The sequence below is a fragment of the Dipodomys spectabilis genome, unplaced genomic scaffold (genome assembly GCF_019054845.1).
Source record: "Dipodomys spectabilis isolate Male_0828 unplaced genomic scaffold, ASM1905484v1 ptg000252l, whole genome shotgun sequence".
Classification (NCBI taxonomy): domain Eukaryota; kingdom Metazoa; phylum Chordata; class Mammalia; order Rodentia; family Heteromyidae; genus Dipodomys; species Dipodomys spectabilis.
In genome coordinates, this window is record NW_024870929.1 from 138,108 (window position 1) to 164,906 (window position 26,799).

Here is a 26,799-nt window from a genome sequence, read left to right on the forward strand (position 1 = left end):
CAAGGACAGTGCCCAGGCCCTGAGTTCAAGCCCCAACTCCCCCCCCCCCCAAAAAAAAAAAAGTAGGGGGAAATAATTGGACATTCCTTCACCTGCTCTTTGCTCAGTGTCCACTTTTGCTTCAGTTATTTTTTTTAACCTCTTTGAAGGATTTTCAAGCAAATCTCCCGACTTCTCCAGTCACTAACCTCCTGCATTTCTGTGATGACTTTCATCATCAGTGCTACTGCTAACACTGAGCAAAATTAGCAGTAGTTTCTAGGCATCCTTTGGTAGCAAATGTATAACCAAATCTCCCTATCTGCCTCAGAAGCATTTTTGTATTGTTTGAACTAGAAAACCCAGTGCATGAGTTTCACTGTTTTTTTCCTTTTCTTTTTCTGCCAGCCAAGGGGCTTGAGCTCAGGGCCTGGACACTGTCCAAGGCTGGTACTCTACCACATGAGCCACAGCACCACTTCTGGCTTTTTCTGATTATGTGGTACTGAGGAATCGAACCCAGGGCTTCATGCATGCAAGGCAAGCGCTCTACCACTGAGCCACCTGCCCAGCCCTACGTTTTTTTTTTTCTTTTTTCTTCCTCCTCAAACCTTGTTAAAGTAGTGTGTGAAACATGCCACCGGCTGCACTGTGATGTCTGTGTTTTTGTTGTGATTCTTGGTCCTGTATTCCTGTTACTGTTACTGGCTGGTGCTCTACTGCTTGAGCCACTGTGCCACTTCTGGTTTTTGGGTGGTTCATTGGAGATAAGAGTCTCTTGGGGACTTTTCTGTCCAGGCTGGCTTCAAACCGTGATCCTCAGATCTCAGCCTCCTGAGAAGCTGGGATGACAGGCGTGAGTTACTGATTGCTGTGGTGCTGGGGCCTTGGGCATGCTAATAATGGTGTTTTTTTTTTTTTTTAAACTTTTTTTCTTTAACTTCTTTAAGTTTTACTAAAACAGAAAGGTGTAGAGGCTGGATTAAATTCCCAGTCATGAGTACATCAGGAGGGTACGGCCTGCTTTGTCCTTACCGAGTCCACCATTAGTCTTTCCAGTGGTTTTATTCGTTGGTGGTTCATTGGATTTTCTACTTCTTTGGTTCCTTCCACATTTGTCAGTGTGCCTTCTTTGGTAGGTAACATTTCCCACTTCATTAGGGCTGTGTAATCTAATGAAAGGTAGTTCCTAGAAAATGGCAGTATTCACGCTTGCGTTTTCTTTCTTTTCCTTTTTTGGGGTTGGCGCTGGGGTTTGATCTTTGGGTCTGGGTGCTGTTCCTTAGCTTTTTCTCTCGAGGCTGGCTCTCTCCTGTTGGAGCTACATCTCTGCTCTGCTTTATTCGGTTGTTAATTGGAGATCAGAGACGTGCAGACATTTCTGTCCGGGCTGGCTCTGCACCTTGGCCCTTGCTCCTCAGATCTCAGGTAGGGTGGCGGGGCGAGCCTCCCGCGCCTGCCTGCCTGCCTGCAGTCTGGCTCTCCTGGGGGCCAGGCCTGTGCCTTCCCGCGCCCTGCCCCGGGGCGTTCCCGGGGCCTCATCCCGGGCTCCCCTCCCCAGGGCTCCCCTCCCCAGCGGCCTCATCCCGCGCTCCCCCTCCCCAGGGCTCCCCTCCCCAGCGGCCTCATCCCGGGCTCCCCCTCCACTGCGCTCTCCCGGGGCTGGGTCCCCCTCCACTGCGCTCTCCCCGGGGCTGGGTCCCCCTCCACTGCGCTCTCCCCGGGGCTGGGTCCCCTCCACTGCGCTCTCCCGGGGCTGGGTCCCCCTCCACTGCGCTCTCCCCGGGGCTGGGTCCCCTCCACTGCGCTCTCCCCGGGGCTGGGTCCCCCTCCACTGCGCTCTCCCCGGGGCTGGGTCCCCTCCACTGCGCTCTCCCCGGGGCTCTCCCCGGGGCTGTCCCCGGCTGCCCTGATCGCCGTCCCGCGCTCTCCCCCTCCCCGCAGCTGTTCACCGATGGGATCACTAACAAGCTCATCGCCTGCTACGTGGGGGACGCCATGGAGGACGTGGTCCTGGTGAGGATCTACGGCAACAGGACGGAGCTGCTGGTGGACCGCGAGGAGGAGGTGAAGAGCTTCCGCGTGCTGCAGGCGCACGGCTGCGCGCCGCGGCTCTACTGCACCTTCAACAACGGGCTCTGCTACGAGTTCATCCAGGGCGAGGCCCTGGGCCCGCGCCACGTCCGCCGCCCCGACGTCTTCAGGTGGGTCTGCCGGGGGGGGGCACCCCGCCATCTTCAGGGGGGCCCCACCCCGCCATCTTCAGGCGGGCCTGCCGGGTGGGCCTCCCCCCGGGGACCGCGCTGGGGCGGGGCCCGAACGGGCGCCGACGCACCGACCCCGGTGCCGGCCCTTCCGGGGCCTGAACTCGGGGCCTGAACCCAGGGCCTGGGCGCTGCCCCCGAGCTCTTTCACTCAAGGCTGGCGCTCTACCTCTTGAGTCACAGCACTACTTCTGGCTTTTTCTGCTGATGGGGTGCTGAGGAATCGAACCCAGGGCTTCATGCATGCGGAGGCGAGCACTCTACCCCGGAGCCACAGTCCCCGCCCTTTCACAGTTGTTGAGTAATCCTTTGTCACTGGCTTGGTATTTAAGTTGCTTATGTCAGTGTCATTTTCTGTGAAGATTGTCTTAAATGTGCTTGATGATTTTTCTCTGAATCTCAACTTTGAAAATGTGCTTTCTGGCTGGGAGATGGTGGCTCCCACCTGTCATCCCAGCTACTCAGGAGGCTGAGATCTGAGGATCACAGTTCAAAGCCAGCACATGGTTCAAAGCCAGCACAAACAGGAAAGTCCATGAGACTTACCCCCAGTTAACCACCAGAAAACCCAAAGTGGTGCTGTGGCTCAAGTGGTAGAGCGTTAGCCTTGAGCTAAAGAGCTGAGGGACAGTGTCCAGGCCCTGAGTTCAAGTCCCATGACTGACAAAAACAAAAAAAAGAAAATGCACTTTCTGATCTTGGAAACCCTAGCAAATGAGATTGATTTGAAAACAGCAGGTCCCGGGTTCCCAGACATTCCCTTCCACTTCTGAAAAGTCACTGAGCATCCATTTTAATATCTGGTTTATATATGTGGCCGCTATTTACCATATTCGAAGTTAAAACCAATGTTGGAGAAGACATAGCAAGTGGGCATCCATCCTACAAGCTGTCACTGGGATGGGCTGTGTAGATGCTGAGCCTCCTCTGGGCCCTCTCTGGGCAAGAGAGCAGAGTGAGAATAGTTCGTATGACTTAGGAAGAACACTAGTTTTTAATCTCGTGGAAGGATCCGTGGGGCATCTTTTAAACATGGGCAAATTAAGACAGGTGCCAGTGGCTCACGCCTGTCATCCTGGCTACTCAGGAGGCTGAGATCTGAGGATTGTGGCTGAGCAGGAAAGCCTATAAGACTCTTTATCTCCAATGGACCACCAAAAAATCAAAAGTGGAGGTGTGGTTTCAGTGGCAGAGCACCAGCCTCCAGAGGAGAAGCTCAGAGACAGCGCCTCTCTCTCAGGTCTAGCCCCAGACTTCCGTTCTCATCTGAAAGAGGGAGCTACACTAGTACTTACTTCTAGGGTTACTTTAGGAATTGCATTTTGGTTTTTCTTCTTGTGGGACTGAGTTTCGCATTCAAGACCTTGGTCGTGCTGGGCGGGTAGGTGTTCTACCACCTGAGCCACAGCCCAGCCCTCTTCAGAAAGGGTCTCTTGCTGTGGTCCAGTCTGGTCTTGGAGGTGGACCTCTTACCTGTACCTTCTGCAGAGCCGGGACAGGTGTCTACCGCAGGCTCTGCCCAGCGTGGTGCTTTTTATTCTTTGTTTTTAAATACAAGAGAGGGCCTCATTCATTTCTTGCACGTGAATATCTGCTGTTCAGTTCTCCAGCACTTGTGGAAAGCCTGCCTTCTCCAGGAGTCCTCTGGTGCTACTTTGTCAGAAATTGCTACGTGTGTTTGTGTGGGCTGTTTCTGTTACCCGATTTGATTCCTCCGCCCACCTCTTCTTCTGTGCACACACCACTGTGTCGTGTATTCCAGGCCTGGAGTTTGGGCAGCGTGTGTCCTCTGTCTCATTCTTCTCTGACGCTGTGGTCTGTGGTGTGCGGGTGTGGGGGTGTGCACGTCACTTGAGTATCCCTGTGTTGCCGGGCTCTATTCGCAGGCTGGGCCTGCACTTGGGTTGCTTTGCGTCTGTAGATCCGAGCATCCTCTCCTGATGAAAAGAAGTCTTCTCGGAGTGTCCATCCTCCCCGCTGATTGGCTAACCTGTCCAGCCTCTCCACTGATTGGCTTGCCAGTCTGTTCTCTTCATTGATTGGCTTATCTGTCCAGCCTCCCACTGATTGGCTAACCTGTCCATCCTCTCCACTGATTGGCTTACCTGTCCATCCTCCCCACTGATTGGCTTGCCAGTCTGTTCTCTTCATTGATTGGCTTACCTGTCCAGCCTTTCCACTTATTGGCTTATCTGTCCAGCTTCTCCACTGATTGGCTAACCTGTCCATCCTTTCCACTGATTGGCTTGCCTGTCCATCCTCTCCACCGATTGGCTAACCTGTCCATCCTCTCCACTGATTGGCTTGCCAGTCTGTTCTCTTTATTGATTGGCTTGCCTGTCCATCCTCTCCACCGATTGGCTAACCTGTCCATCCTCTCCACTTATTGGCTTGCCTGTCCATCCTCCCCACTGATTGGCTTGCCAGTCTGTTCTCTTCATTGATTGGCTTACCTGTCCAGCCTTTCCACTTATTGGCTTATCTGTCCAGCCTCTCCACTGATTGGCTAACCTGTCCATCCTCTCCACTGATTGGCTTGCCTGTCCATCCTCTCCACTGATTGGCTTGCCTGTCCATCCTCTCCACTGATTGGCTTGCCTGTCCATCCTCTCCACTGATTGGCTTGCCTGTTTCCTCGGGAAGGTGTGGTAGGCCCCTCCTGTGTTGATTGTGTTAGGTTTACACCTGCTTTTTATCCAAGGACGAGGATGACAGCAGAAGGCTTGTGGCTGACTTGTTACTGCGTGCAGGGATGATTGACTTCTCACTCATGCCACCCGTGGCCAGAGAGAAGTGGAGCTGTGCGCGTGAACCTCACCCCTGCTACACCCTGCACCCGGGGAATCCCTTCTCCTGGGAGTTCCTCACAGACTTAAATTTTCTTCATGGGCAGTTGATACACACGGAAATAATCTGCTCAGTCAGCGCATTCTTGTTTGATTCTGTTGCATTGCCTTGGCTAAAGCCCAGTACCTCGAGGTGGGAGAAGGCATGAGCTTACGTTCTCCTAATTAGTAGGCAGGCCATTTTTTATTTTTATTTTTATATTCATGTCTATTTTTTGTCTTATCCTGGGGCCTGAACTCAGGGCCTGGGCGCTGTCCCTCAGCTCTTCAGCTCAAGGCTAGCACTCTACCACTTGAGCCACAGCGCCACTTCTGGCTTTTTCTGTTTATGTGGTGCTGAGGAATCGAACCCAGGGCTTCATGCGTGAGAGGCAAGCGCTCTACCACGGAGCCACCTGCCCAGCCTGAGAAATGCTCTTTAAGAAATACAAAATACAGATTTGTTTTTTTAGCTACGTGTAAAGTTTACTAATTGAAAATAGCTAGTGTGCTCTTGGGGTTTCCAAAAGACTGTTTTCTTCTTATAAGCATTTAACACATTTTATTTCTAGTCACAGTAATTATACAAAACATAAAAAAGGAGCATCCTCGCCATTGTCTGCAAAGCGAACAGCCCAGGCATGTTAAGTACATTCTCGTGGCTAGCTCCCTGATGCCCAGAAATCTCCTCGTCGGGCATCAGAGCACACCTCTTCTTCACGGCATAACTCCCTCTTCCGCTCTCCCCTGGCCCCTGCCCGCCACCCTGTCCCCTCCTCTGAGTTTTGCCTCTGCTAGCTGCTTTATGTGAGTGGCACTGTCCACCGGTCGTGTTGTGCTGTCTTTGCATGATGTCCTTGTGGTAGCAGGTGCCACAGTGCCAGTTGTGTACTTTTTCTTTGTTGGTGCTGGTGCTCAGCTCCGGGGTCTTGTGCGTGCTATACACACAGCCTGGAAATCCTCTTCCCCTCCACCCTCTGACATTTTTTGTTTTAAGAGGCTCCCTGTATAGCTGGGGCAAGCCTAGAATCTGTTGATCTTTCTGCTTCAGGCTCCAGAGTGCAGGGATTGCAAGTGTGAGTCCTTGCAGCCTCCTTCCTCTTCAGGGCTGCGTCGTATTCCTCTTACCGTACTGGATTTTGGGTATTCATCATGGATAACTGGGTTGCTGGCATGTCTTCAGCCTTTGGAATAATTTCGCTATGAACCTGGGGAAGCAGACTCCCCCGGAGGTCTGACCTCAGCTCTTTCATTCTTGACCCAGAAGTAAAACTATTGGATCATATGATAATTCTATTTGTAAGTTTTTCTTTTTTGCTATTAGTACTAGGGCTTGAACCCAAGACCTGGGTACTATCCCTGAGCTTTTTTTGCTCAAGGCTGGTACTCTACCATGTGAGCCACAGCTCCACTTCTGACTTTTTTTTGCTGCTGAGTTGGGAGTTAAGAGTCTGCAGGACTTTGCTACTCCATCTGGTTTTGAACTGTGATCCTCGGATCTCCGCCTCCTGAGTGGCCAGGACGACAGGCGTGAGCCACTGGCGCCCAGCTTGGCCGAGTTTTCTTACTAGATACAGTGTCCTGATGGCTGCGAGCACTGTCTTGGGTGGATTTGCATTTCCCTAAGAATGATGAGCAATGCGGAACATGTATTTTGAGCCTTATGATTATCTTTGGAGAAACACCTTATTTTAGTTCTAATTGTATTGTTCTTTTTGTTCAAGAGTTCGTTCTTAACCTCGGCCCGTGGTCAAAGGCACGTGCTGCCACACTTAGGATCGGGTTATAAACTCAGCCTGAAGCTTGAGAAACTCCCGAGTTTAGAGATGCATGTGATACACCTGCCCTACCGAATAACATGGCTTAGAACACTATAGACCTGCTGCGGTAGCGCTGGTGTGGCCCGCCCGACTCGTGGCGCTCTGCTGCCACCTAGCCCTGCTCGGGAGCATTGCAGGCGCCGTGGTGGCTCTGCTGAATCCTGGCGACCCGTAGTGACTCGCAGCTCTCTTTGCTCCTCTGGCTGGCTTTCCACTCTGCTGGTTGTGTTCTTTTGGGCACAGCTTTAAGTTGTGACGTAGTCCATTTTATCTAGACGCCTGTGAAGGTAAATGGAGTCATCTGAGGCATCGCTGCAGTTACACAGGGCTGGGAAGCTTTTTACCCTGAGTTTTCTGAGAGTTCTTATAATTTTTGCTCTTTTTTTTGTTATGTTTTTCTTTTTTGTGGTGCTGGTTACTGGGGCTTGAACTCAGAACCTGGCGCTGTCCCTTAGCTCTTTTGCTCAGGCTGGCACTTTACCACTTGAGCCACAGCTCCTTTTTTTTTGGTGGTTTATTGTTTTACAGACTTTCCTGCCTGGGCTGGCTTCAAACCACGATCCTCAGATCTCAGCCTCCTGGGTAGTCAAGATTATAGGTCTGAGCCGCCAATGCTCTGGCTCTGTTTATTTTGAGAAACAGAACAGACTGGTCTCTAATTTGCTATTCTGCATCAGTTTCTGTGTGCTGGGATTATAGACGTGTCCCACCAAACCTGGCCCTAGCCCTTAGGTTTAGGTGTTTGAGTCTTTTTTTTTTGGTCATGGGGCTTGAACTCTGGGCTTGGGCACTGTCCCTGAGCTCTTCAGCTCAAAGCAAGCGCTCTACCACTTGAGCCACAGCGCCACTTCCTGTTTCCTGGTGGTTAGCTAGAGATCAGAGTCTCATGGACTTTCCTGCCTGGGCTGCTGGCTTTGAACCATGATCCTAAGATCTCAGCCTCCTGAGTAGCTAGGATGATAGGCGTGAGTTTTGAGTGAGTGTCTGTCTGTAGTGTAAGGAAGCAATGCTATTTCACGTTTTTTTGCATGTAGACTTGTAGATGTTCGAGCACCCTGGAGTGGCCTGGCTTCCTTGGCGAATGTAGTGTCACGGCGTATTGTGCGCTTCTTTGGGGTTCTCTGTTCCGTTTGTCCACGTGTCTGTGCTTAGTGCTGCACTGTTGGGTAACTGGCTCTGTACAAGTTTTGAAGGTAGCAGTGTAAGACTTCCAACCTTTCCTTTTCAAGGTGGTTTTAGCCAATTCAAGATCCCTTGAGGTTTTGCATGAAAATTTGATCATTTTTTTCTTTTTTGGTCAGTCCTGGGGCTTGAACTCATGGCCTGGGCGCTGTCCCTCAGCTCTTCAGCTCAAGGCTGGCGCTCTACCACTTGAGCCACGAGCCACAGCGTCACTTCTGGTTTTGTGAGTGGCTTATTGGAGACCAGAGTCTCACGGACTTCCCTTCTGGGCTGGCTTTGAACCATGATCCTCAGATCTCAGCCTCCTGAGTAGCGAGGATTACAGGCGTGAGCCACCAGTGCCCGGCTATGTTTTATTTTCAGCTTCATTGGTTAAGTTGATTCCTAAGGATTCCATTCTTTTTTATGCTGTGGTCTTTTTAGGGTTGTGTATTGTTAGAAAAAGCACATAATTTTTGTATGTTGAGTTGACTTTATTTTACAACTTTACTGAGTTTGCTTTTTTTAATACGAGATACTAATTTTCTTAGAATTTGCATGGTTTGTTTAATCTGTTTATAAAAAAACTTAGGTCATATTTAATGTTTAAACTAGTGTGGCTGCTTTTTAAATACATAGATGCTGTGATTTATATAGATGTATAAATGGAACTATTTCTGTCTATGTGCTGGTTTATATATAATACACATTTGTTTTATGACTGAGGACTGAGCTCAAGGATTTGAACCCTTGAACCTTTTGTCATAGTAACCAAAAAGGACCAAAATAGCTCTTCTGCCTACAACAGAAGAGCAGTGGTTTTGAGACCTGTTGAAATTGGCTTCATTTGTAGCCTCTGAAAAGCAGTGTATAACAGATGTGACTTTCTTATTTAAAAACTGGACAGCTATGTATGCCTGGGCAGGTGGCTCAGTGGTAGAGTGCTTGCCTGGCATGCATGAAGCCCTGGGTTCGAGTCCTCAGTACCACATACACAGAAAGTGGCTCTGTGGCCCAAGTGGTAGAGTGCTAGCCTTGAGCAAAAGAGACTTAACCAGGCCCTGATTTCAAGTCCCAGGACTGGCAAAAAACAAAAAACGCCCCACATGGGCAGCTAGCTGGGTGCTTATGGTTCACACCTTATAATCCTAGATCCTCAGGAGGCTGAGATCTGAGGATTACAGTTCAGAGCTGGCCAGGGCAAAAACAGTCAGTGAAACTCTTATCTCCATTTAACCCTCAAAAAGCCCAAAGTGGAGCTATAGCCCAAGCAGTAGAGAACCAACAAGGCTGAGAGCAAAACTAAGCCAGACTGTAAAGCCCTGAGTTCAAGCCCTACTTCTAGCATAAAAAACAAAACCAAACTCCAGGCAGTATGTTTTTGTATAGGACAACACAAATTTCCCTATACAGAAAGCACTATTTTTCTTTCTTTTTTTTCTTTTCTTTTTTTTTTTTGGGGTCCAGTCGTGGGGCCTGAACTCTGGGCCTGGGCGCTATCCCTCGGCTCTTCAGCTCAAGGCTAGCACTCTACCACTTGAGCCACAGTGCCACTTCCAGTTTGCTTGGGGTCCATTGGAGATCAGAGTCTCCTGGACTTTCCTGCCCAGGCTGGCTTTGAACTGCGATCCTCAGATCTCAGCTTCCTCAGTCTCAACCCTCCTGGGATGAGAGGCGGGAGCCACTGGTGTCGGGCCTGTTCATAACTGTTCATGGAAGAACTTGGCCTGATAAGGGCGGCTTAGGAGGCTGGCCTGGGACAGTGGGTCTCCGTGGCTGTGCTGGGCAGGAGCTGTCAGGCGATCGTGGTCGAACCGGTCAGCCCGTCCTCTTGCGGCCATCCGGCCTGCACCCCGATCACGGAGGGGAGATGCCCGCCCGCCTGTGTGGGGAGGAGGCTGTTTGGCTTTAGGCGTGTTCACTGGATTTCTACAAGGAAAGGCACATTTCAATGCCTAGCAGACAGCGGGGCAGCCTGACTGACGAATCTCCTCCACAGCGTGAACCTCACCCCGCGCCCCATCTTCTTTCTAATGCTGTTTGATGCAGGCTCATAGCTCGTCAGCTCGCCAAAATCCATGCCATCCACGCGCACAACGGCTGGGTCCCCAAGTCCAACCTGTGGCTGAAGATGGGGAAATACTTCTCTCTCATTCCTGCAGGATTCGCCGACGAAGCGCTTAATCAAAGGTACGACTCAGTTTTGCACTTTGTTTTTTGGGGAAGGGGCTTGTCCTGGACAGATAGGCTGCAAGCGCTGCCTTATCTCTGTGCCGGGGAGGAGACCATCCTGTGTGGGCTCCTACGGGGGCTTCGGGGCCCCCGTAAGATCACCCCTGCTCTACTAGATAGAGATAGGAACGCAGAGCATTTGTTTGAAAACGGTTGGAACACAAGGACACATAGTTAGGAGCTGACCGGGGAGATCCTTTAAAAAAAAAATGGTTCAAAGCTGACAAAAGCTTTATTGGGACAGAATACTAATACCGAAAACAGGGACTTAGCTCACGCTGCTGTGACTTGTGTTTTTCTTTTTGGCCAGTCCTGGGGATTGAACTCAGGGCCTGGGTGTGGTCCCTGAGCTGCTTTTGCTCAAAGCTAGCGCTCTACCACTTGAGCCACAGCACCACTTCCAGCTTTTTCTGTGTATGTGGTGTGCTGAGGAATCGAACCCAGGGCTTCATGCATGCGAGGCAAGCGCTCTACCCCTGAGCCACCTGCCCAGCCCCATTTCCTCTAGTTTTTTAATGTTAGGTTAATTCTTAGATTTTTTTTTCCCCCTTTTCTACCCAAAGACTTAACCATTGCTTAGTTTTCCTTTCTTCATGTATAAGTTGTATCCTAAAAGTTTCTTTATTTTTCAGCTCTTGGGACATGTTGCTCTGTTGTTTATTTTTAGATGGGCAGAATTTACTCAGAGTAGATTTGAATTCTTAACATTTAAAAAAAATGCCACTAAGATAAACAAGGCCTACCTCTTGTTTTGAAATGAAAGGTTCCTAAGAGATATTCCAAGCTCCCAGCTTCTCCAGGAGGAGATGGCGTGGTTGAAGAACATTCTTTCTAGCCTGGGCTCGCCGGTTGTTCTGTGTCATAACGATCTATTGTGTAAAAATATCATCTACAATGAGAAAGAAGGTAGGTATTCGACCTTACCAGTAAGTCAGATGGCTTCTTCTAGATGCTTCGTGGCCCTTTGATATGTGTACCAAGTTAAGATAAATGATTTGAAATGCACCCACTTAAAAATGTGCCTGAAAATTTCACATGTTTTCTTGATAGGTTATCCAGTCATGGTAACGGATCAGTTAGAAGTCTAGTCTACACGTGTGTGTAAAGTATGTTTTAAAAGTTGGTTTGTTAGAATCAGTTCGTGGATCATGTTGGATTTTTTTTTAATTAAAGTGGAAAATGAAATGATTTTGCTTACAGAGAAAACTCTAGAACCTATTCAATAATTCATGATTTGAGAGAGTCCTTACTCGCCACAGACTAGATCTGTCCACTTGTACTGCTGTTACTTCCGTGTTTAAGGAGCCTCCCCACAGCGTTGAGAGAGAACAGGGTAGCAGGTTCTCCAGCCCCTCTGCCAGGCCGATTTGTAGACCTTTCGAGAAAGCCGGAGATGGAAGATGGACTCTTGCTAGTCGTCCCTATTCATAGTTGCTAAAATAAAATAATAACCAAAGAGCTTTGGTAAATGGGCTTCAGCCGTTTTTGAGGGAGACGTTGATACCTGTTGGGGTCATGCTTGCTCTGTGATTAGTCACACGTTGGTGTATTCAAATTCGGCTTTCAAATCAAAGAAACACCTGGGTTGTATTATCCCACGGGGAAAAGCGGGTTGAGGTTTGGTTGCTCAGTGATGTAGATCCCCTTCATATACCGAAGGGAGATCCGTCTCTCTCTCTCTCTGTTCATATTTATTTATTTAGGTGGTGGTACTGGGGCTTTAACTCAGAGCACGTTGCTGGGCAGCTGCTCTACACCCACTACCCCCCCACCCCCCCCCCCCCCCCAGCCCTTCCATATGCAAGTTTTGTTAAGAGAGTAGCGTTTGGAAGTAAGCGTATCGCTGTGAAGCTGTTGCTTTTCTCAGACAGAGAAGGGAGCCCCAACACCAGCGAGTGGTCTGGAGCGTAGTCACAATAGCATTAACTGACCGATTACCACCCTCCCTGTAATGTAAGTTGGGACTGTTGTGATATCATCATTGTTAATGCCATAGTGAACTGAAACATATATTTTGCAAAACATGTTGGGTGTTTTATATTTGCTCTTTTAAAGTGGATTAGAGATCATATTTAAAAAGTGTACTGAGCTAATATCTTTATTTTTAAATCATGCTGCAGTTTTTCGCTGGAATTTTTAAAAAAAAATTTGTATTTTAAATTTAAAGGTATACCTTAAAAATGAAGTACTTGACAATGTTCTTATAAAGAGTGATAGTCTATTTCTTATAGAGATGGTATATAATTGTCCTAGCATATGTACCCTAGAGTGTAAAGAAGTAGCCAAATCGCAATGCCATCTGTGAAATGACATTAGTTATTCACTAAAGCAATGTATTAGCTTATAGTGCCGTTCAAGATCTAAGTAATTATATACACATTGTATAATGGAATTTCAGGTGAAGGACTTCACCTTACATTTGAAGTGGACACTCAGCTTTATTTTTAACTGCAATTGATCAAAGAGGATCTGTTATTTCCTTTGGAATATAATTTTAATCCTTCATCTTTTTTATTTTCATAAATTTCATTTGCATATTCATTTCATGGAACAAACTTGTTTATAAAATTTAAAATAATGGGCCAAAATGAGCAGATTAATTTTGTCATGGGAAAAAAAAATCAGATTACTTTGGAATAGCTGTTCATGCTTCACTCACACAATTCTCATAATTGCAAGTAAAATCTTGAGGGTTGAATTCGGCTCTAGTAGGTCAGTATATTTCATCGGCATAAGAGGTATGGCTTGAATTCACCTTTTCTGTCTTGATTTTTCACCCTATCCAGAATAAATACATTTTATAGCTCCACAAATGCAACTCTTTAAATATACATTCAAAGAATCCCCCTCCCCCCATTTCAGGGCTTTAACCCTATGTCTCAAGCTCTCTAACTTACCGTTAGTGCTCTACTATTTGAACCATATCTCTAGCCCAGCTTTTTGCTGGATCATTGGAAATGACGTCTCTAGACTTTTTTTTTTTTAACCCCAGGCTGGCTTTGAAACACTGTCTTCTGGATCTCAGCTTCCTGAATGGTAGCTAGGATTACAGGTGTGAGCACAGATACCAGCTCTCCCATTTTCCAATCAAAAACCTTTTTGTACCATTTGTGTCTGCTTTTCTTTCTCTCTCTGTGGTTTTGTTTGTGTCCTGGTTATGAAAGGATGTTTATCAGCTTACCACAACAGTCTTCTCTTGTCCGTTAGGTAGGCTCATTTGTACCTTGTGGCATTCAGTTGAAAAATGAACCAGTTCCTCATATTGTTTGTACGTGGCATTCAGAGAAATACGGCTAGAAAGTTCAGATAACTCAAGAAAGTCTGGGAGAGGCTGCTTCTATTTCGGGACAAGCTGTGAATTAGGAGCTGATAGAATAAAACCATATCACTTCCTTGAGGCTTTATGCCTTTTTTTTTCTTGCCAGCCCTGGGGCTTGAACTCAGGGCCTGGGCACTGTCAAGCCTAGCACTCTGCCGCTTGAGCCACAGCACCACTTCTGGCCTTTTCTGTGTCTGTGGGACTGAGGAATGGAACCCAGGGCCTCATGCATGCGAGGCGAGCGCTCTACCCCTGAGCCACTTTCCCCAGCCCTCGTGTGCTTTACCTTTAGTAAATTGGCTGCACAAAAACCTGCACAAGTGGAGCCTGGGCTTTACCCTGACGGTGGATGGGAGCTGTCTCAGGCCGGATCGCCGTGCTGTTCACCTTCATCTTGTCACAGCATCCTGTCTTAGCAAGAGGCTAAGATGGTTGAGCTGCGCCGGTTGGTCCCGTGCCCTTCCCAAGGTGTTCACGTGATGAGCTCCCACCCACCTTGGGAGACGCATTTAGATAAGGCTCTGCCTTGACATTATCGTCAGATCTATAATGTCCCTCAGCATTTATTCTCAGTAAACACCAGACCTTTCATTTGTCACATGGGCCACCTTCATAAGTTTTCACAGGACCATTTTGAGGTCACTGCCATGTACACGTGTGTGTGTGTGTGTGTGTGTGTGTGTGTGTGTGTGTGTGTGTGTCTGTCTGTCTGTCTGTCTGTCTGTCTGTCTGTCTGTCTGTCTGCCTGTCTGTGTCTCAAGATCCTGGGTGTTGTACCTAAGCTCTTTTGCCATAGGCTAGCACTCTACCACTTTGAGCCACAGCTCCACTTTCAGCCTTCTGGTGGTTCATTGGAGGTAAGAGTCTCCTGGACTTTCCTGCCCAGGCTGGCTCTGAGCCACTGTCCTCAGCTCTCAGCCTCCTGAGTAGCTGGGATGACAGGCGGGAGCCACTAGTGCCTGGCTCTGTTTATGTTTTTTTTTTTTTTTTTAAATGAAAGTATTATTGCTTTAATAACTTAGGAGACTTTTGTTCCCCATGGATTTTTATAATTTAATCATACCCGAGTCATGCTAGGGGTTTGTGAACAGTACAGCTTCTTCAAGAAAACTGTCCTTGTCTGAGAAATCACTGCATACATGGAAAACTGCACTTCTTGCTGTCCAACTAGAAGTGCTGTGTACACAATCCGAAGTGTGTGTTTCCAGTGTGAGCTGGGGGTGCACCTCCACCTGCAGGCCCGGCCCCCAGCAGGACAGAAGTGTGTGTACCTAATGCATGCAGCCTTCACAAGCCCAGAGACACACATTTGTGTTTCTCACAGAGGAATACGCAGACCCAGTCTCTCAGACATTGTAGTAGATCTGCCCCCCCCCACCCCCCCCACTCTAGGAAAGTGAACCGATTTGTAGGCCTCGCTCACGTATCTGCCCGCGTGGGGGTCTAGAATTGTGGACAAGTTTGGGCTTTGTCACGTTATCATTCTGTCCATCCACCCCTTCATCTTTTAAAATACTTATTTCAAAGTGAGTCGTAGACATCACCTAGCATTCAGGATTTCACTATAATACGATCTATAAATGTGAGCACGCGCACAGAGCTGGGCATGGGAAAGAGCATCTTTAGTCCCGGCTCACGGGGAGACTGAGGCAGAAGGATCTCTTCAGGCTAGGAGTTCAAGGCCAGCCCAGGCAGCATAGTGAGATCTGTTTCCTTTTACACAAACCAGAAGAGCTTGAGCTTGAGCACGCCACTGAATAGATCTTTGACAAATGTTTATACCTGTGACTCAAACTAGCCATTAGATTTTTATGAAGAGTAATCCAGTGCTCCTCTCTTCTGGACCACGAGTTAGCAGAAAGCCTCAGCGTCAGGCAAAAGCAGCTCAGCGTTCAGGAGGAGAGGGGCCGGGTTTTTCTTCCCCTACCCTTTCCTCTTTAGCCCAAAGAAAGGGATCCACCCGGAAGCGGTAGCCATAGATGGTAATTCTTTTTTTTTAAGTGTGCTTTACAAGTGCTCTTACCAGGGGAACACCACTTGTCTATGGAGATGTAAACAGTTTCACTGTAGATGGTTTTTAAAGCCTACATTTGCAGAATCTACAGCTTTGAAACACAGCATTGAAAATCCAAGTCATGGATTTGTCCCCGGCTGTCACCTACTGTGTGTGGCCCCCTCCAGCTTCCCAAGAGGATCTCCCTGGAAGCTAGGAAGTTGAGCCTGCTCCTTTGAAGATGCCCCTGTCCCTAAAATTGTGTAAAATCTTTTCTCATCTCTGGACACTGGAATTCGCACAATTGAGATCAGTTGTGTTTTTCATTGAGTTCTAAGCATGACCTCTATTTCACGGGAAATTTTTAGAAGCCAGAAGCTAAAATTAACAAGGATGTGTTGAGAGGAAAGCATTAAAAAAAAAAAAAAATTCTGTAATTTGATTTTTTCCCCCCCCCGCGCCCTCCACGAACGCCTCTCGAAACATTTGAGCTCCGCTGCAGAATCTTAAATTTAAGGCTGAGTTCCACTTCGTTTGTAATGGTTTGAAGTGAAAGAAAAAGAAGAAGAAGAAAAAAAAAGAATAGTTGATGCAGATTTTTTTTTTTTAAAACGACCATTTTTCTTTCCTGTTCAGCTTTTGTGTGTTGTAAACTGTGAGTTTGCCAAATTCTCTTCGTCTGCTGCAGATTAGGTTTGCCCTGTCTCCGCCATGTTGGCGGTGCCCGCGCCTCTTGCGCACTGATGGGAGTGTTACCGCACCACTTGACTTGCACGGAGACCGGTAACAGCCTCCTCTGTATCTTCTCAGCTTCTCCTCCTCCTTGTGTAAACCTCTCATTATTCGTAAACTCAACATAGCATTTCAGAGTTATTAAAAAGGCTAGCTGTAATGGATTAATGAATGCTACTCTTAAAGTCACGGTTAAACATGATCAGACAGAAAAAGGATTTTTTTTTAAAGCTTGTTTAAACACACAAAAAAGTGATCTCTGTTTTAATCAGTAAACGGGGTGAAGAAACAGGCCTGTCATTTTTTTTTTTTTTTTTTTTTTAGCCTGCTGTCTTACTTTAACTCTATTTGGCCCAAGGCTAAAATTCTAAGTCTGGAAAATGGAAGCTTTATATCTTAAGTGGCCAGCGTATTTGGATGGTTGAGGACTGGGCTGTGTTCTTTTATTGGCATGTAACGAGTTGACATGAGCTCTACAAGAACTGGCCTTGAAAGAGCCAAAGCAGTCAACAGCTGTCATGTAAAGAAATGCGTTGGTGGGCTCAGGGGTCAGTCTTGGTAACTCTCCCCCCTTGTCTTTTTCTTTTTTTCTATTGAAGGCTGATGGCTAGGTGTTCCGCAAATCACTGTACTTTAGCTCTCCTATCCAGTGGATTGTTTTTGTACAAAGAATTTGAGTGTTTTCCTCCACCAATAGTATTTATTGTAAAGAAGAAAAGGGGAAAAAAAGTCATTTGTCAGTCATCAGTCATAAACCAGCTTGACATTTTGTTTTAGTTTGTTTCTTGCCTTTTTCTTTTTTTATTTTTCTTTTTATTTTTTTTTTGCTGGTCGTGGGGCTTGAACTCAGGGCCTGGGCGCTGTCCCTCAGCTCTTCAGTTCAAGGCTGGCGCTCTAACCACTTGAGCCATAGTGCCTCTTCCAGTTTTCTGGTGGTTTACTGGAGATTAGAGTTTCACAGACTTTCCTGCCCGGGCTGGCTTTGAACCGTGATCCTCAGATCTCAGCCTCCTGAGTAGCTAGGATGACAGGCGGAAGCCACCAGTGCCCGGCTCTTTTTTTCAATTGTTGGGGTCACATGTAGGCAAGTGTTTTTACTACTGAGTTGTATCCCTGGTCCTTCACGGTTATTTAAACATTTAGAATTAAATACACTACTACTTTAAAACACTTTGCTTGTATGTAAAATCCTACACTTGGCATAACTTCTTTTTGTGTGTGTGTATATGTGATATAATAGTTTTTCTCTGTATTCGAATAGGATCCCACATAACTTCCTGAATGAACTCTACAAATGTGCATCAAGATGCTCAAGTGCAAAAGCAGTTTTTTGGACACTACTCGCGTGTGTAGTCCGGGGATGTTTTGTTACACAGCAGTGACCGGACAGCTGTTACACAGCGTGTCCTTGGCCACGTGTCCCTTCCAGCCTACCCTGGCCCAGACAGTGACTTACAGCAGTATTGTTTCCATTTTTTTTTAAATTTTTGCTCCCTTTTCTGTTGTTTACATGGAGCCTGTATCTTATTGAAAGAGTTCTTGATTTCTAGAAAGAGAACAGGGTCCTCTCCAAAGAGTTGTCATAAAGTATATATAATAAATCTGTTGCATAAAATCAAGACTAGGGCCTTTTAGCTTCTGTAAAGATGCTCAGGAGCATCAGCAGAAGTTCCTTTGTGCTTCATCTTTTGCGAGGATGAACTGGCCCCTTCCTGTGCGGCAGCACTGCGGGTCTGCTGATACGCTGCTGGTGTGTGAAGCGGGGCTCCAGCTCAGAGCGCACACAGCGCTGCTTAGCTTCACGGGCTGCTCGAAAAGCAGCCTCCGCACAGCATTCTGTTCAAGCTGATGTTTGATTTCAGATCTTAGGATAGCAGAGGTTATTAGGCGATTGGCGATGCCAAAAGATAGGAGCTAGTTTTGAATGAAAGCTGGCATTTTTTTAAAATGACAGTCCCCCCCCCCCACCATGTGGTGAAAAGTGGGTCTTGCTGCCGTTGGAGGATGACTCCGTTTTCCTCGCTATTTAATAGAGTGGACATTAGTGTTCACGAGACGCTGTTGATGAAGACATAATTGGAATTTTGTAAAGCTCATTGCCATAAAATTCACAGCCTTACCTTGTCCTGTCGCACAAGTGCACATAACACAGGCACACAGCATGAGACCAATTATGGGAAGCCATTTAATGACACATAGCGTAGGGGCTCGTTCGCCGCCGGCGGGACTTCTTACTGCCTTTGTTTTTGTGTCTCACATAGGTGATGTACAGTTCATTGATTATGAATATTCTGGATACAACTACTTGGCATATGATATTGGAAATCACTTCAATGAGTTCGCAGGTAAAACCCAAGGCTGGCCTAACAAAGTCATGCATTAGTTTTATTTTTGTTGCCAGTCCTAGGCTTGAACTTAGGGCCTGGGCGCTGTCCCTGAGCTCCTTTTGCTCAAGGCTGACGCTCTACCACTTGAGCCACAGCACTGCTTCTGGCTTTTTCTGTGTATGTGGTGCTGAGGAACCCAGGGTTTCGTGCATGCCAGGCGAGCGCTCTACCACTGAGCCAGACGCCCGGCCCAGTCACCCATTTATGATTAAAGTGTTTTGGAATTTGTACCCTATTTAATTTGTGTTTATTATTGATAGTTTTATAAGAAGTGAGCTTGGGGCGGAAAGAGCAATGTTTTTCTACTTCTTACTGACCATGTCTCTTTATTGTTAATTATTTACTGGAGGAAAGATTTCTAAAAATGTCTTCCTTCAAAACCATCAGTAATAGACAGGAAAAGTGTACAGTGTACAGCTCCACTTCCTGTTTTCTGGTGATCCATTGGAGATGAGAGTCTCACAGACTGTCCTGCCTGGGCTGGCTTGGCACTGTGATCCTCCGATCTCAGCCTCCTGAGTAGCTGGGGTGACAGGCGGGAGCCACTGTGCCCAGCCCCAGTATCTATTTTGTGCGTGTGCGTGCAGGTCCTAGGGTCTGGACTCATATCCTGGACACTGTCCCTTAGCCTTTTTTCTGTAAGATTAGCACTCTACCAATCAAGCCATAGCTCCACTTCCAGTTTTTTGGTGGTTGATGGAGATAAGAGTCCTACAGACTTTCCTGCCTAGGCTGGCTTCTAACCACAATCCTTAGCTCTCATCCTCCTGAGTAGCCAGGATGACAGGGGGGAGCCGCCAAGCAAAGCAGAAAGTGGGCCAGGTGCTAGCGGCTCCCGCCTGTCACCCCAGCTGCTCAGGAGGCTGAGATCTGAGGATCCCGGTTCAAAGCCAGCCTGGGCAGGAAAGTCCATGGGACTCTCATCTCCCATGAACCACCAGAAAACCAGAAGTGGAGCTGTGGCTCAAGTGGTGGAGCACCAGCCTTGAGTGAAGAGCTGAGGGACAGCGCCCAGGCCCTGAGTTCAAGCCCCATGATGGACAAAAAAAAAAGAATCCATGAACAGCTAGTGTGACGACGTTCCAGGTATGTTGAAGAGTGTGACTTCAGTGTTGAGCATGTGTGTGTCTTCCTGCAGGTGTGAGTGATGTAGACTATAGTCTCTACCCAGGTGAAGAGCTGCAGAGACAGTGGCTGCGGGCCTACCTGGAGGCCTACCAGGAGTTCAAGGGCTTCGGCACTGAGGTCACGGACGGCGACGTGGAGACGCTCTTCATCCACGTCAACCAGTTTGCGTTGGTAAGGCTAGCGTGCGGGAAAGGACATAGTAAGATCATTTGAAATGTGTCATCATCAGTATTAAAAAAAAAAATTCTAGGTTTGAGTTGCGCGGCTTTGTTTTTGTGCCAGTCCTGGGACTTGAACTCAGGACCTGGGCGCTGTCCCTGAGCTCTTTTGCTCAAGGCTGGCGCTCTACCACCTGAGCCACAGCGCCACTTCCAGCTTTCTGCTGGCTGATTTGAGAGAAGAGTGTCACAGGCGGTTCTGTGCAGGCTGACTTCAAACCCTGATGATCCTCAGATCTCAGCCTCCTGAGCAGCCAGGATGACAGGCGGGAGCCGCCGGCGCCTGACTCGTGCAAATGCTTTGTTCAAGATACTGGAGAGTATGTGCTGCCCAGAGCTGCCCCTGCCTCCACCTGGCTTTTGAGGACAAACTTAGGTTCCGTTCACTATGCCATCCCCAGTACCTAGACCAGCACCGGGCCTCGTGGCGCTCAGTAGTTGTTTGTGTAAAGAACCGTCTCCAGTTGGGGTTAGGACCATTGTGAGAAGCAGTTTGTCATTTCCATTCTCTGGATGAGGTTACAAACATGGACTCAAAGTAGATGCACATGAATCGAGTTTTCCACACTACGATTCATGATTTAAACCCGTTTTGTCTTGACCTTTTTTGATTAGTCCTTATATTAAGTATATTACTTATATTATTACACACTTATATATACTATGTATTTATATATACCATAGATAATATTCATTATATTAAGTAGTATTTTGAGTATCTATAGGCTATATATTGGAAAGAGTCATGTGAAAATCAGTATTGTTTTCAAAATGTGAAACAGTCTTTTTCCAGAATAAAAAGCGGATGAGTGAGAAAATAGCATTATTTTACACGTTGGCAAATTTCTTCAGTGCTTCTTAATAGGAGATGGCTTGATTTCCTGTAGTTTCCATCTGTTGTAACATGCTGTCTCAGTTGACGTATAGGAAGAAAAATAACTCCACACAAGATGTTGTTGGGAAAGAGAAGTAGTCTACCTACCTTCTCAGATCAGTGTGTGTGTGTGTGTGTGTGTGCGTGTGTGTTTATGCCAGTACTGGGACTTGAACTCAAGGCCACGCACTCCTACTTGGTTTTTTAATTCAAGGCTAGTGCTCTATCACTTGACCCACCTCCACTTTTGGCTTTTTGCTGATTAATTGGACATCAGGTCTGGCTTTGAACCTGATCCTTACATGCCAGCCTTCTGAGTAGCTAGGGATCACAGGTGCAAGCAAAGCAGCCGGCTGGTCTGTGTTTGCTTTTTGATGCGATGTCAAAACTCCTCAAATGGCAGATTCTTTACACTCAGCTACAGTATTTCATCCTAACATTCATTCCTTGTTACTTTAACGTGTGGTTTACTTGGGTCGGCGGTGCATCAGTTGACCATTTTCACATTGGTAGTAATTTGGAGAACATTGATTCATGGGGTTGAGCAACAGTGCCATTTCTTTCTGTGAGTAAAAGAAAACTGCACTCAGCGGGGCGCTGGTGGCTCAGGGCTGTCATTGCAGCCGCTCAGGAGGCTGAGATCTAAGGATCGAGGAAAGTCCGCCAGACTGGGCATGTCAGAAGTGGAGCTGTGGTTCAAGTGGTAGAGCACCAGCCCTGAGTGAAAGGTTCAGGGACAGCGCCCAGCAGTTACTGCCCCCCCCCAAAGCCATGCACGCGGCCCTCACGGTTGCCGTGAGAAGGTGTTGTGCTGAACAGAGACGCCGTGGCCCGCAGATCAACGCTGCCTCACTTGCACTTCTATTTTTGGGGTGTCGGCGCAAGTTTGATAATTGGCACCCGGCCTGTCAGTTACTCCTATTGAAATGACAAGCTGCTTTTTTTATATTTGACAAAAGTGTCAGCCAGACCCCCAGGCTCCCCCTCTCCCCCCCCCCCCCCCCCCCCCCCCCAGTTAGTATGACCCCCTGATCAGTGGTCTTCCTGACTCTGTCAGCCTGAGACTCCCGCTGGCCGCCAGGGGGCGCGGCGGGCATGGTGACGCACAAATGAAGAGCTGTTTCTGTGGCCCCCCCCCCCGCCCCCCCGTGGTTATTCTTGTTATGTTTTTCAATACAAAAGTCACAGTTTTTAGAAGCTTAGCTGTTTCTTGTTGGCCGGCTTATCTGTGGTTGTGTATTTCCTGGCAGGGGGAAATCACACACACACACACACACACACACACACACACACACACACACACACACACACACACACACACACACACACACACACACACACACACACACACACACACACACACACACACACACACATTTCACAGGAATTCCTGCGAGGTCCTAAGGCCCATTACCCATTGGCACACTCTGCTCTGTTCAGGGAACCTTGTAGGTTCGTGCCGAGTTTTTCCCATAAAACCCTTTTCCACCCTTTGTTGCCCATCTTCCCCTTCACATGTCAGCACGCTAACCGTGTCTGGGGTTTTGTTTCCTATTTTATGTTGAGAAGGCTCTGGGAGTCGCGTTCGTGATCACAGCCATGAGGACCCCCTTAAGCTCCAAGGCAGGGTGGTGTCCCCTATAGTCCCGGCCCCGGGTTGGCCGGCACAGGAAGGTCATGATCTCCAGGCCAGCCTGTCAGTGCTGGTACTGAGCAGGTTCAGAAATTGGGTTCTGGCCGGGCATCAGTGCTCATGCCTCTCATCCCAGCTACTCAGGGGGCTGAGATCTGAGGATCACGGTTCGAAGCCAGCCCTAAGCAGGAAAGTCTGAGACTCTGATCTCCATCGAACCACTGGAAATCTTGAAGTGGTGCTGTGGCTCAAAGTGGTAGAGAGCTAGCCTTGAGCAAAAGCTCAGGGACAGCGCCCAGGCCCTGAGTTCAAGTTCTGTGACCGGCCTCCTGCTTCCCTGCCCCCTGCCCCCTAAAAAAAACTGGGTTCTAATTTTCGAAGCAATTGACTCTGGACAGAAGCGACCTGTACCTGTCCAATGACTGCACTTCTTGTCAGTGTGTGTGTGTGTGTGTGATGTGTTTTCCATAGTTGATGTAACCAAGCAGAGAGGGAGAGAGGGAGAGGAAGAGAAAGAAAGAGAGAGAGAAGGAAAGAAAGGAAGAGACAGCGTTGGCAGTGGAATAGCCTGCGGCCTCGCCGAGACCTGGGGTCCAGTCCCCAGAAGCGGGCAAAACCGAGGGGAAAGCTGTGTGTGCATGCATGCACCCGCGTGCGGGAAGAAGGGACCAGACCGGCTTGCTTTCTTTTGTATTTCATTTATAAAGAAACGCACCATCCTAACTCTGGACTTTCTTCTCTTCCTCTTAAGGCTTCGCATTTCTTCTGGGGCTTGTGGGCCTTGATTCAAGCCAAGTACTCCACTATCGAGTTTGATTTCCTCGGGTGAGTACCTTCCTGGAGGGCTGCCCTGTGGGCTGTGAATGCCGCCCGGGGGCCTGGCCAGGGCCGGGGGTGTGCGGTCAGCGTGCGCGCGGTCAGCCCGCGGCCATCCACCAGGGGGCGCAGGGAGGGAGCCCAGGCGCTGGGGAGAGGCTTTGACGGGCTGTTTCTCTCTAGGTACGCCATCGTCCGTTTTAAGCAGTACTTTAAGATGAAGCCGGAGGTGATGGCGCTGGGCGTGCCCGAGCAGGGCCCAGACCGCACTGTTCTCAAGTAGCTGCTCTGGAGTTCGGTTGTGTTTCTTTTTCTTTTTCTTCTTCTTTTTTTTTTTTTTTTCTTAAGAAATTCCAAAAAGCCACTATTTGTTACAATTGTTATTTAATCTGGTTCTGTTGCTTTACAAATTATGCCTCTAAAACAACCAATCTGTTTTTAAACTCGGACTCAAGGATGCCAAGAGCTAGACGCAGGGCTGTTCCCGCCGGCGTGGCTCAGGGGCGGGGGATGGGGGGGCCGGGGGGGGGGGCCTCCCTCCCCCGATCGCTCTGTGTCGGATGTGAGTGACTCACTGCGACTCGAACCCGAGCGTGACCACGCTCATGTGTCACCTGTGCGGCGAGTGTATGCAACGAGAACGTTCTAGAAAGTTCTAGAACGTTCTAGAGAAACACATTTCGGTGGCTCTGTGTAGAAGGTTCATTTTTAGAGGAGCGGTCTTGGTGGTTGTGTGAGCTCTGCTCTGTGCACAGTGAATCACGTCGTCCACCAACGCCAGGCCTGGCGCAGGAAAAGCACCTGTTTAGGAAGAGATGCGTTCCGGGTCTCTGCCGGGGGCTGAGGACAGCCTTTTCAAGGAACTGTGAGACATTTACCTCTTCTTTGGGAAATACAACGTAGGATGCACTTGTCTTCTGTCCATGTGGCGGTGTAAATGTTTCTTGGAGAAATGGGACCGAGTGCCAAACTCGGGGTGAAGTCACGATTTCAACTGTGAAATGTCGCTGGGTCCTACTTGTTTTCAAACTCTTTACCAAACGACTTGTCACCAAAACGTGCTTGCTTCTCTGGAGATTGTGTTTGACTTTCCAGTAACAGCTGGCACTGCTGACTGTCCTGGCAAACAGGAGGTGACGTGTGTGTGTGTGTGTGTGTGTGTTTGTGTGTGTGTATGTGTGTGTGTTGGGGTTTCCCGTTGTACGCCGGCTCTGGCTTAGATGAGCAAATGATGACAAGGACCATTTACTTGCACGTTGATCTTGCACACCTCCAATCTGACAAGCGAGAGAATGTGAAGGAAGCAGAAATAACTGACGCGGGTGGGCTTGCGTGGTGGCGATCCGCCTGGCTTCTGTTGCAGTGTGGTTCGATGGGGCGAGCGCAAGACAGGGAGGGTTTTCCGCCGCCCGCCCGCCCGCCCGGGCGGTGCTGTTGGAGCCTCTGGACCCAGCTCGCTCTTTGGGCAGAGTTGGCTTAGAGCAGCTCAGCCTCCGGGGGTCCCAGGGGCAGGGCCCAGACAAGCGCTTTCCAGTGCCAGCACTAGCTCACGGCGTTTAAAGCTAATGAAGGAAGGACAGACAGACACTCACAAGGCCACTTCCCATGGTCCCTTCTGGTCTCGTCCACGTGGAGTCCCCCAGTTTGTGTGTGTCTTTGAACAGTGTTAGACCAAGATTTGCTCTCTACCTCCCCAACCGTAACAATGTTCGCTTTTTTTAATATATATATATATAAACCACATTACTGTAAGATCAATAAAATCTTTGCCTAGTTGATGAACTGAATGGAACCAATTAAATCACAGCTTTTTTTTTTTTGGCCATGTCAAAAGTGAACGTACACATTTGCCGTGGGTAGAGATTTCACCTGGCTGGAAGAGGATTCTAGAAAAATGATAGAATTCTCTCTTTCCTCTCTCTCTCTCTAGCACGTATTTATTGATAAAGCTAGACAAAAGTCTTTGATTACTTAAGCCACAATGGTTACCTTACAGAAACAAGGGATACAAGAGGGTAGAACGTTCTCGAGTCTCTGCTTCCTGCCTTTAAAGCAGGAGTCGGTTATCTTGGAGAAGTGGGGGGGGGTCATTTTGCCTTGCCTTGTATGTTTCCTTCAAGCCGTGCTGAACAGAGACTCCCTGAGCCGCTGCTGGTATGGCTTGCTGCAGGGCTCCGTGAGGACCCCGGGCATGAGCGTGCCGGCACCCCAGGGCCCCCCCCCCCCCCCCGCAGCCCCCCATGCCGGCCGTCCGTCCGAAGGCTGTGCAGACTGGGCAGGAGGGTTCAGGGATCCTCGACACCTTACGTCTGCGCTGCACCCCGACGTCAGCCGCTGGCCTGGCCCCTGCTTCGTAAGCGATCAGCTGCCTTCTCGCGTTCACGCTGAGGAACTCCAATGCCTTACTCTGTCCCTGCGAACACGCACGTGTGCCCCAGGGCACAGGCCCTGGGCGCGCACCGCGGTGGCCTGGATGCTTTCACAAGCAAAACCCCACGTCCCCCTCCCCGCCCCCCGCCCGGCTCCTTGCACACTTGTGCACACCCTCCCTTTTTCTGGGAAGACCCGCCCCGTGTGGCTGTGACCCATCCCGCATCCCCGACCCCTCGAGGTCGCTAGGAGCACAAAACTCGTCAGCCTGGCCCGTCCAGAGTGTACATAGCACCAGTGTAAATAAGGAAGCCGTGTCAATGAGTGTGCGTTCCGTCTGTCTAGTGGACGGGCCCGGGCCCGTCTGCACGCTCTTCCTCTCCTTGGACTTCTTAACTCTGTCAGGAAATGACCCAGACCCGAAGTGGCAACTGGAAGAGCAACTGGAACCCAGGGCCGGCCGGTGTGTTCCTCAGCTTCTGCCTGCCCCCCAGCTCCGCCCCGAGGCGAGATACAGACAGAAGAGGAAGAGCTTCGCGTCCTTGGATCGCCGGCTCCATGGAAATGGAACGTGCAATTGCACCACTGCAGACTGGAGTCTCGTGACCTTGTCCTGTTTGTAAGATTGCTCATGTTTACTAACCCCCACCCCCCAAGACCCCTTGAAATTCAGTGTGAAATGCCACACACCCCACAGAGCTGACAGTTCCCATCCCTTGAGTAAATCTGCAAAGATCTGCAAAAGACAATGCAGCCTTAAGCGAGTGCACATCAACGGAAATAAAAGGCGGGGAAAGTCTCAATGACAAACATTTCCTCCCCCACCCCCCAAAAAAAATCCATTTTGCTTTGGTTAGCCTCCGTCCCATTTCCTGTGATCTTGATCTCATACCGTAACTACTGTCAGCTTGACCCGCTCTGAATTGCCTTTGTACTGCTCCACACTGTGCGATAAACCGATGCAGACGCCACGCGTCTGATCAGAAATGCATCAGGCCGCAGCTGGGCAAGCTCAGCGGTGGTTGGTCGGAGGAAAACTGTCCGGGGC

The 26,799-nt window shown here is 48.7% G+C and overlaps 1 protein-coding gene across 1 annotated transcript in view; it reads left to right on the forward strand.

The window, feature by feature from the left end:
- The window catches only part of Etnk1 (ethanolamine kinase 1), a 33,923-nt gene extending 8,760 nt beyond the window's left edge, over window positions 1-25,163 (forward strand). The window contains exons 2-8 of the mRNA XM_042699479.1: window positions 1,924-2,183; window positions 10,099-10,239; window positions 11,045-11,187; window positions 18,587-18,670; window positions 19,851-20,011; window positions 23,317-23,390; window positions 23,565-25,163. Coding sequence (XP_042555413.1) covers window positions 1,924-2,183; window positions 10,099-10,239; window positions 11,045-11,187; window positions 18,587-18,670; window positions 19,851-20,011; window positions 23,317-23,390; window positions 23,565-23,664 — 963 coding nt within the window. The 3' untranslated portion in view covers window positions 23,665-25,163. The remainder of the gene's footprint in view (window positions 1-1,923; window positions 2,184-10,098; window positions 10,240-11,044; window positions 11,188-18,586; window positions 18,671-19,850; window positions 20,012-23,316; window positions 23,391-23,564) is intronic.
- Window positions 25,164-26,799: the final 1,636 nt, after the last annotated feature.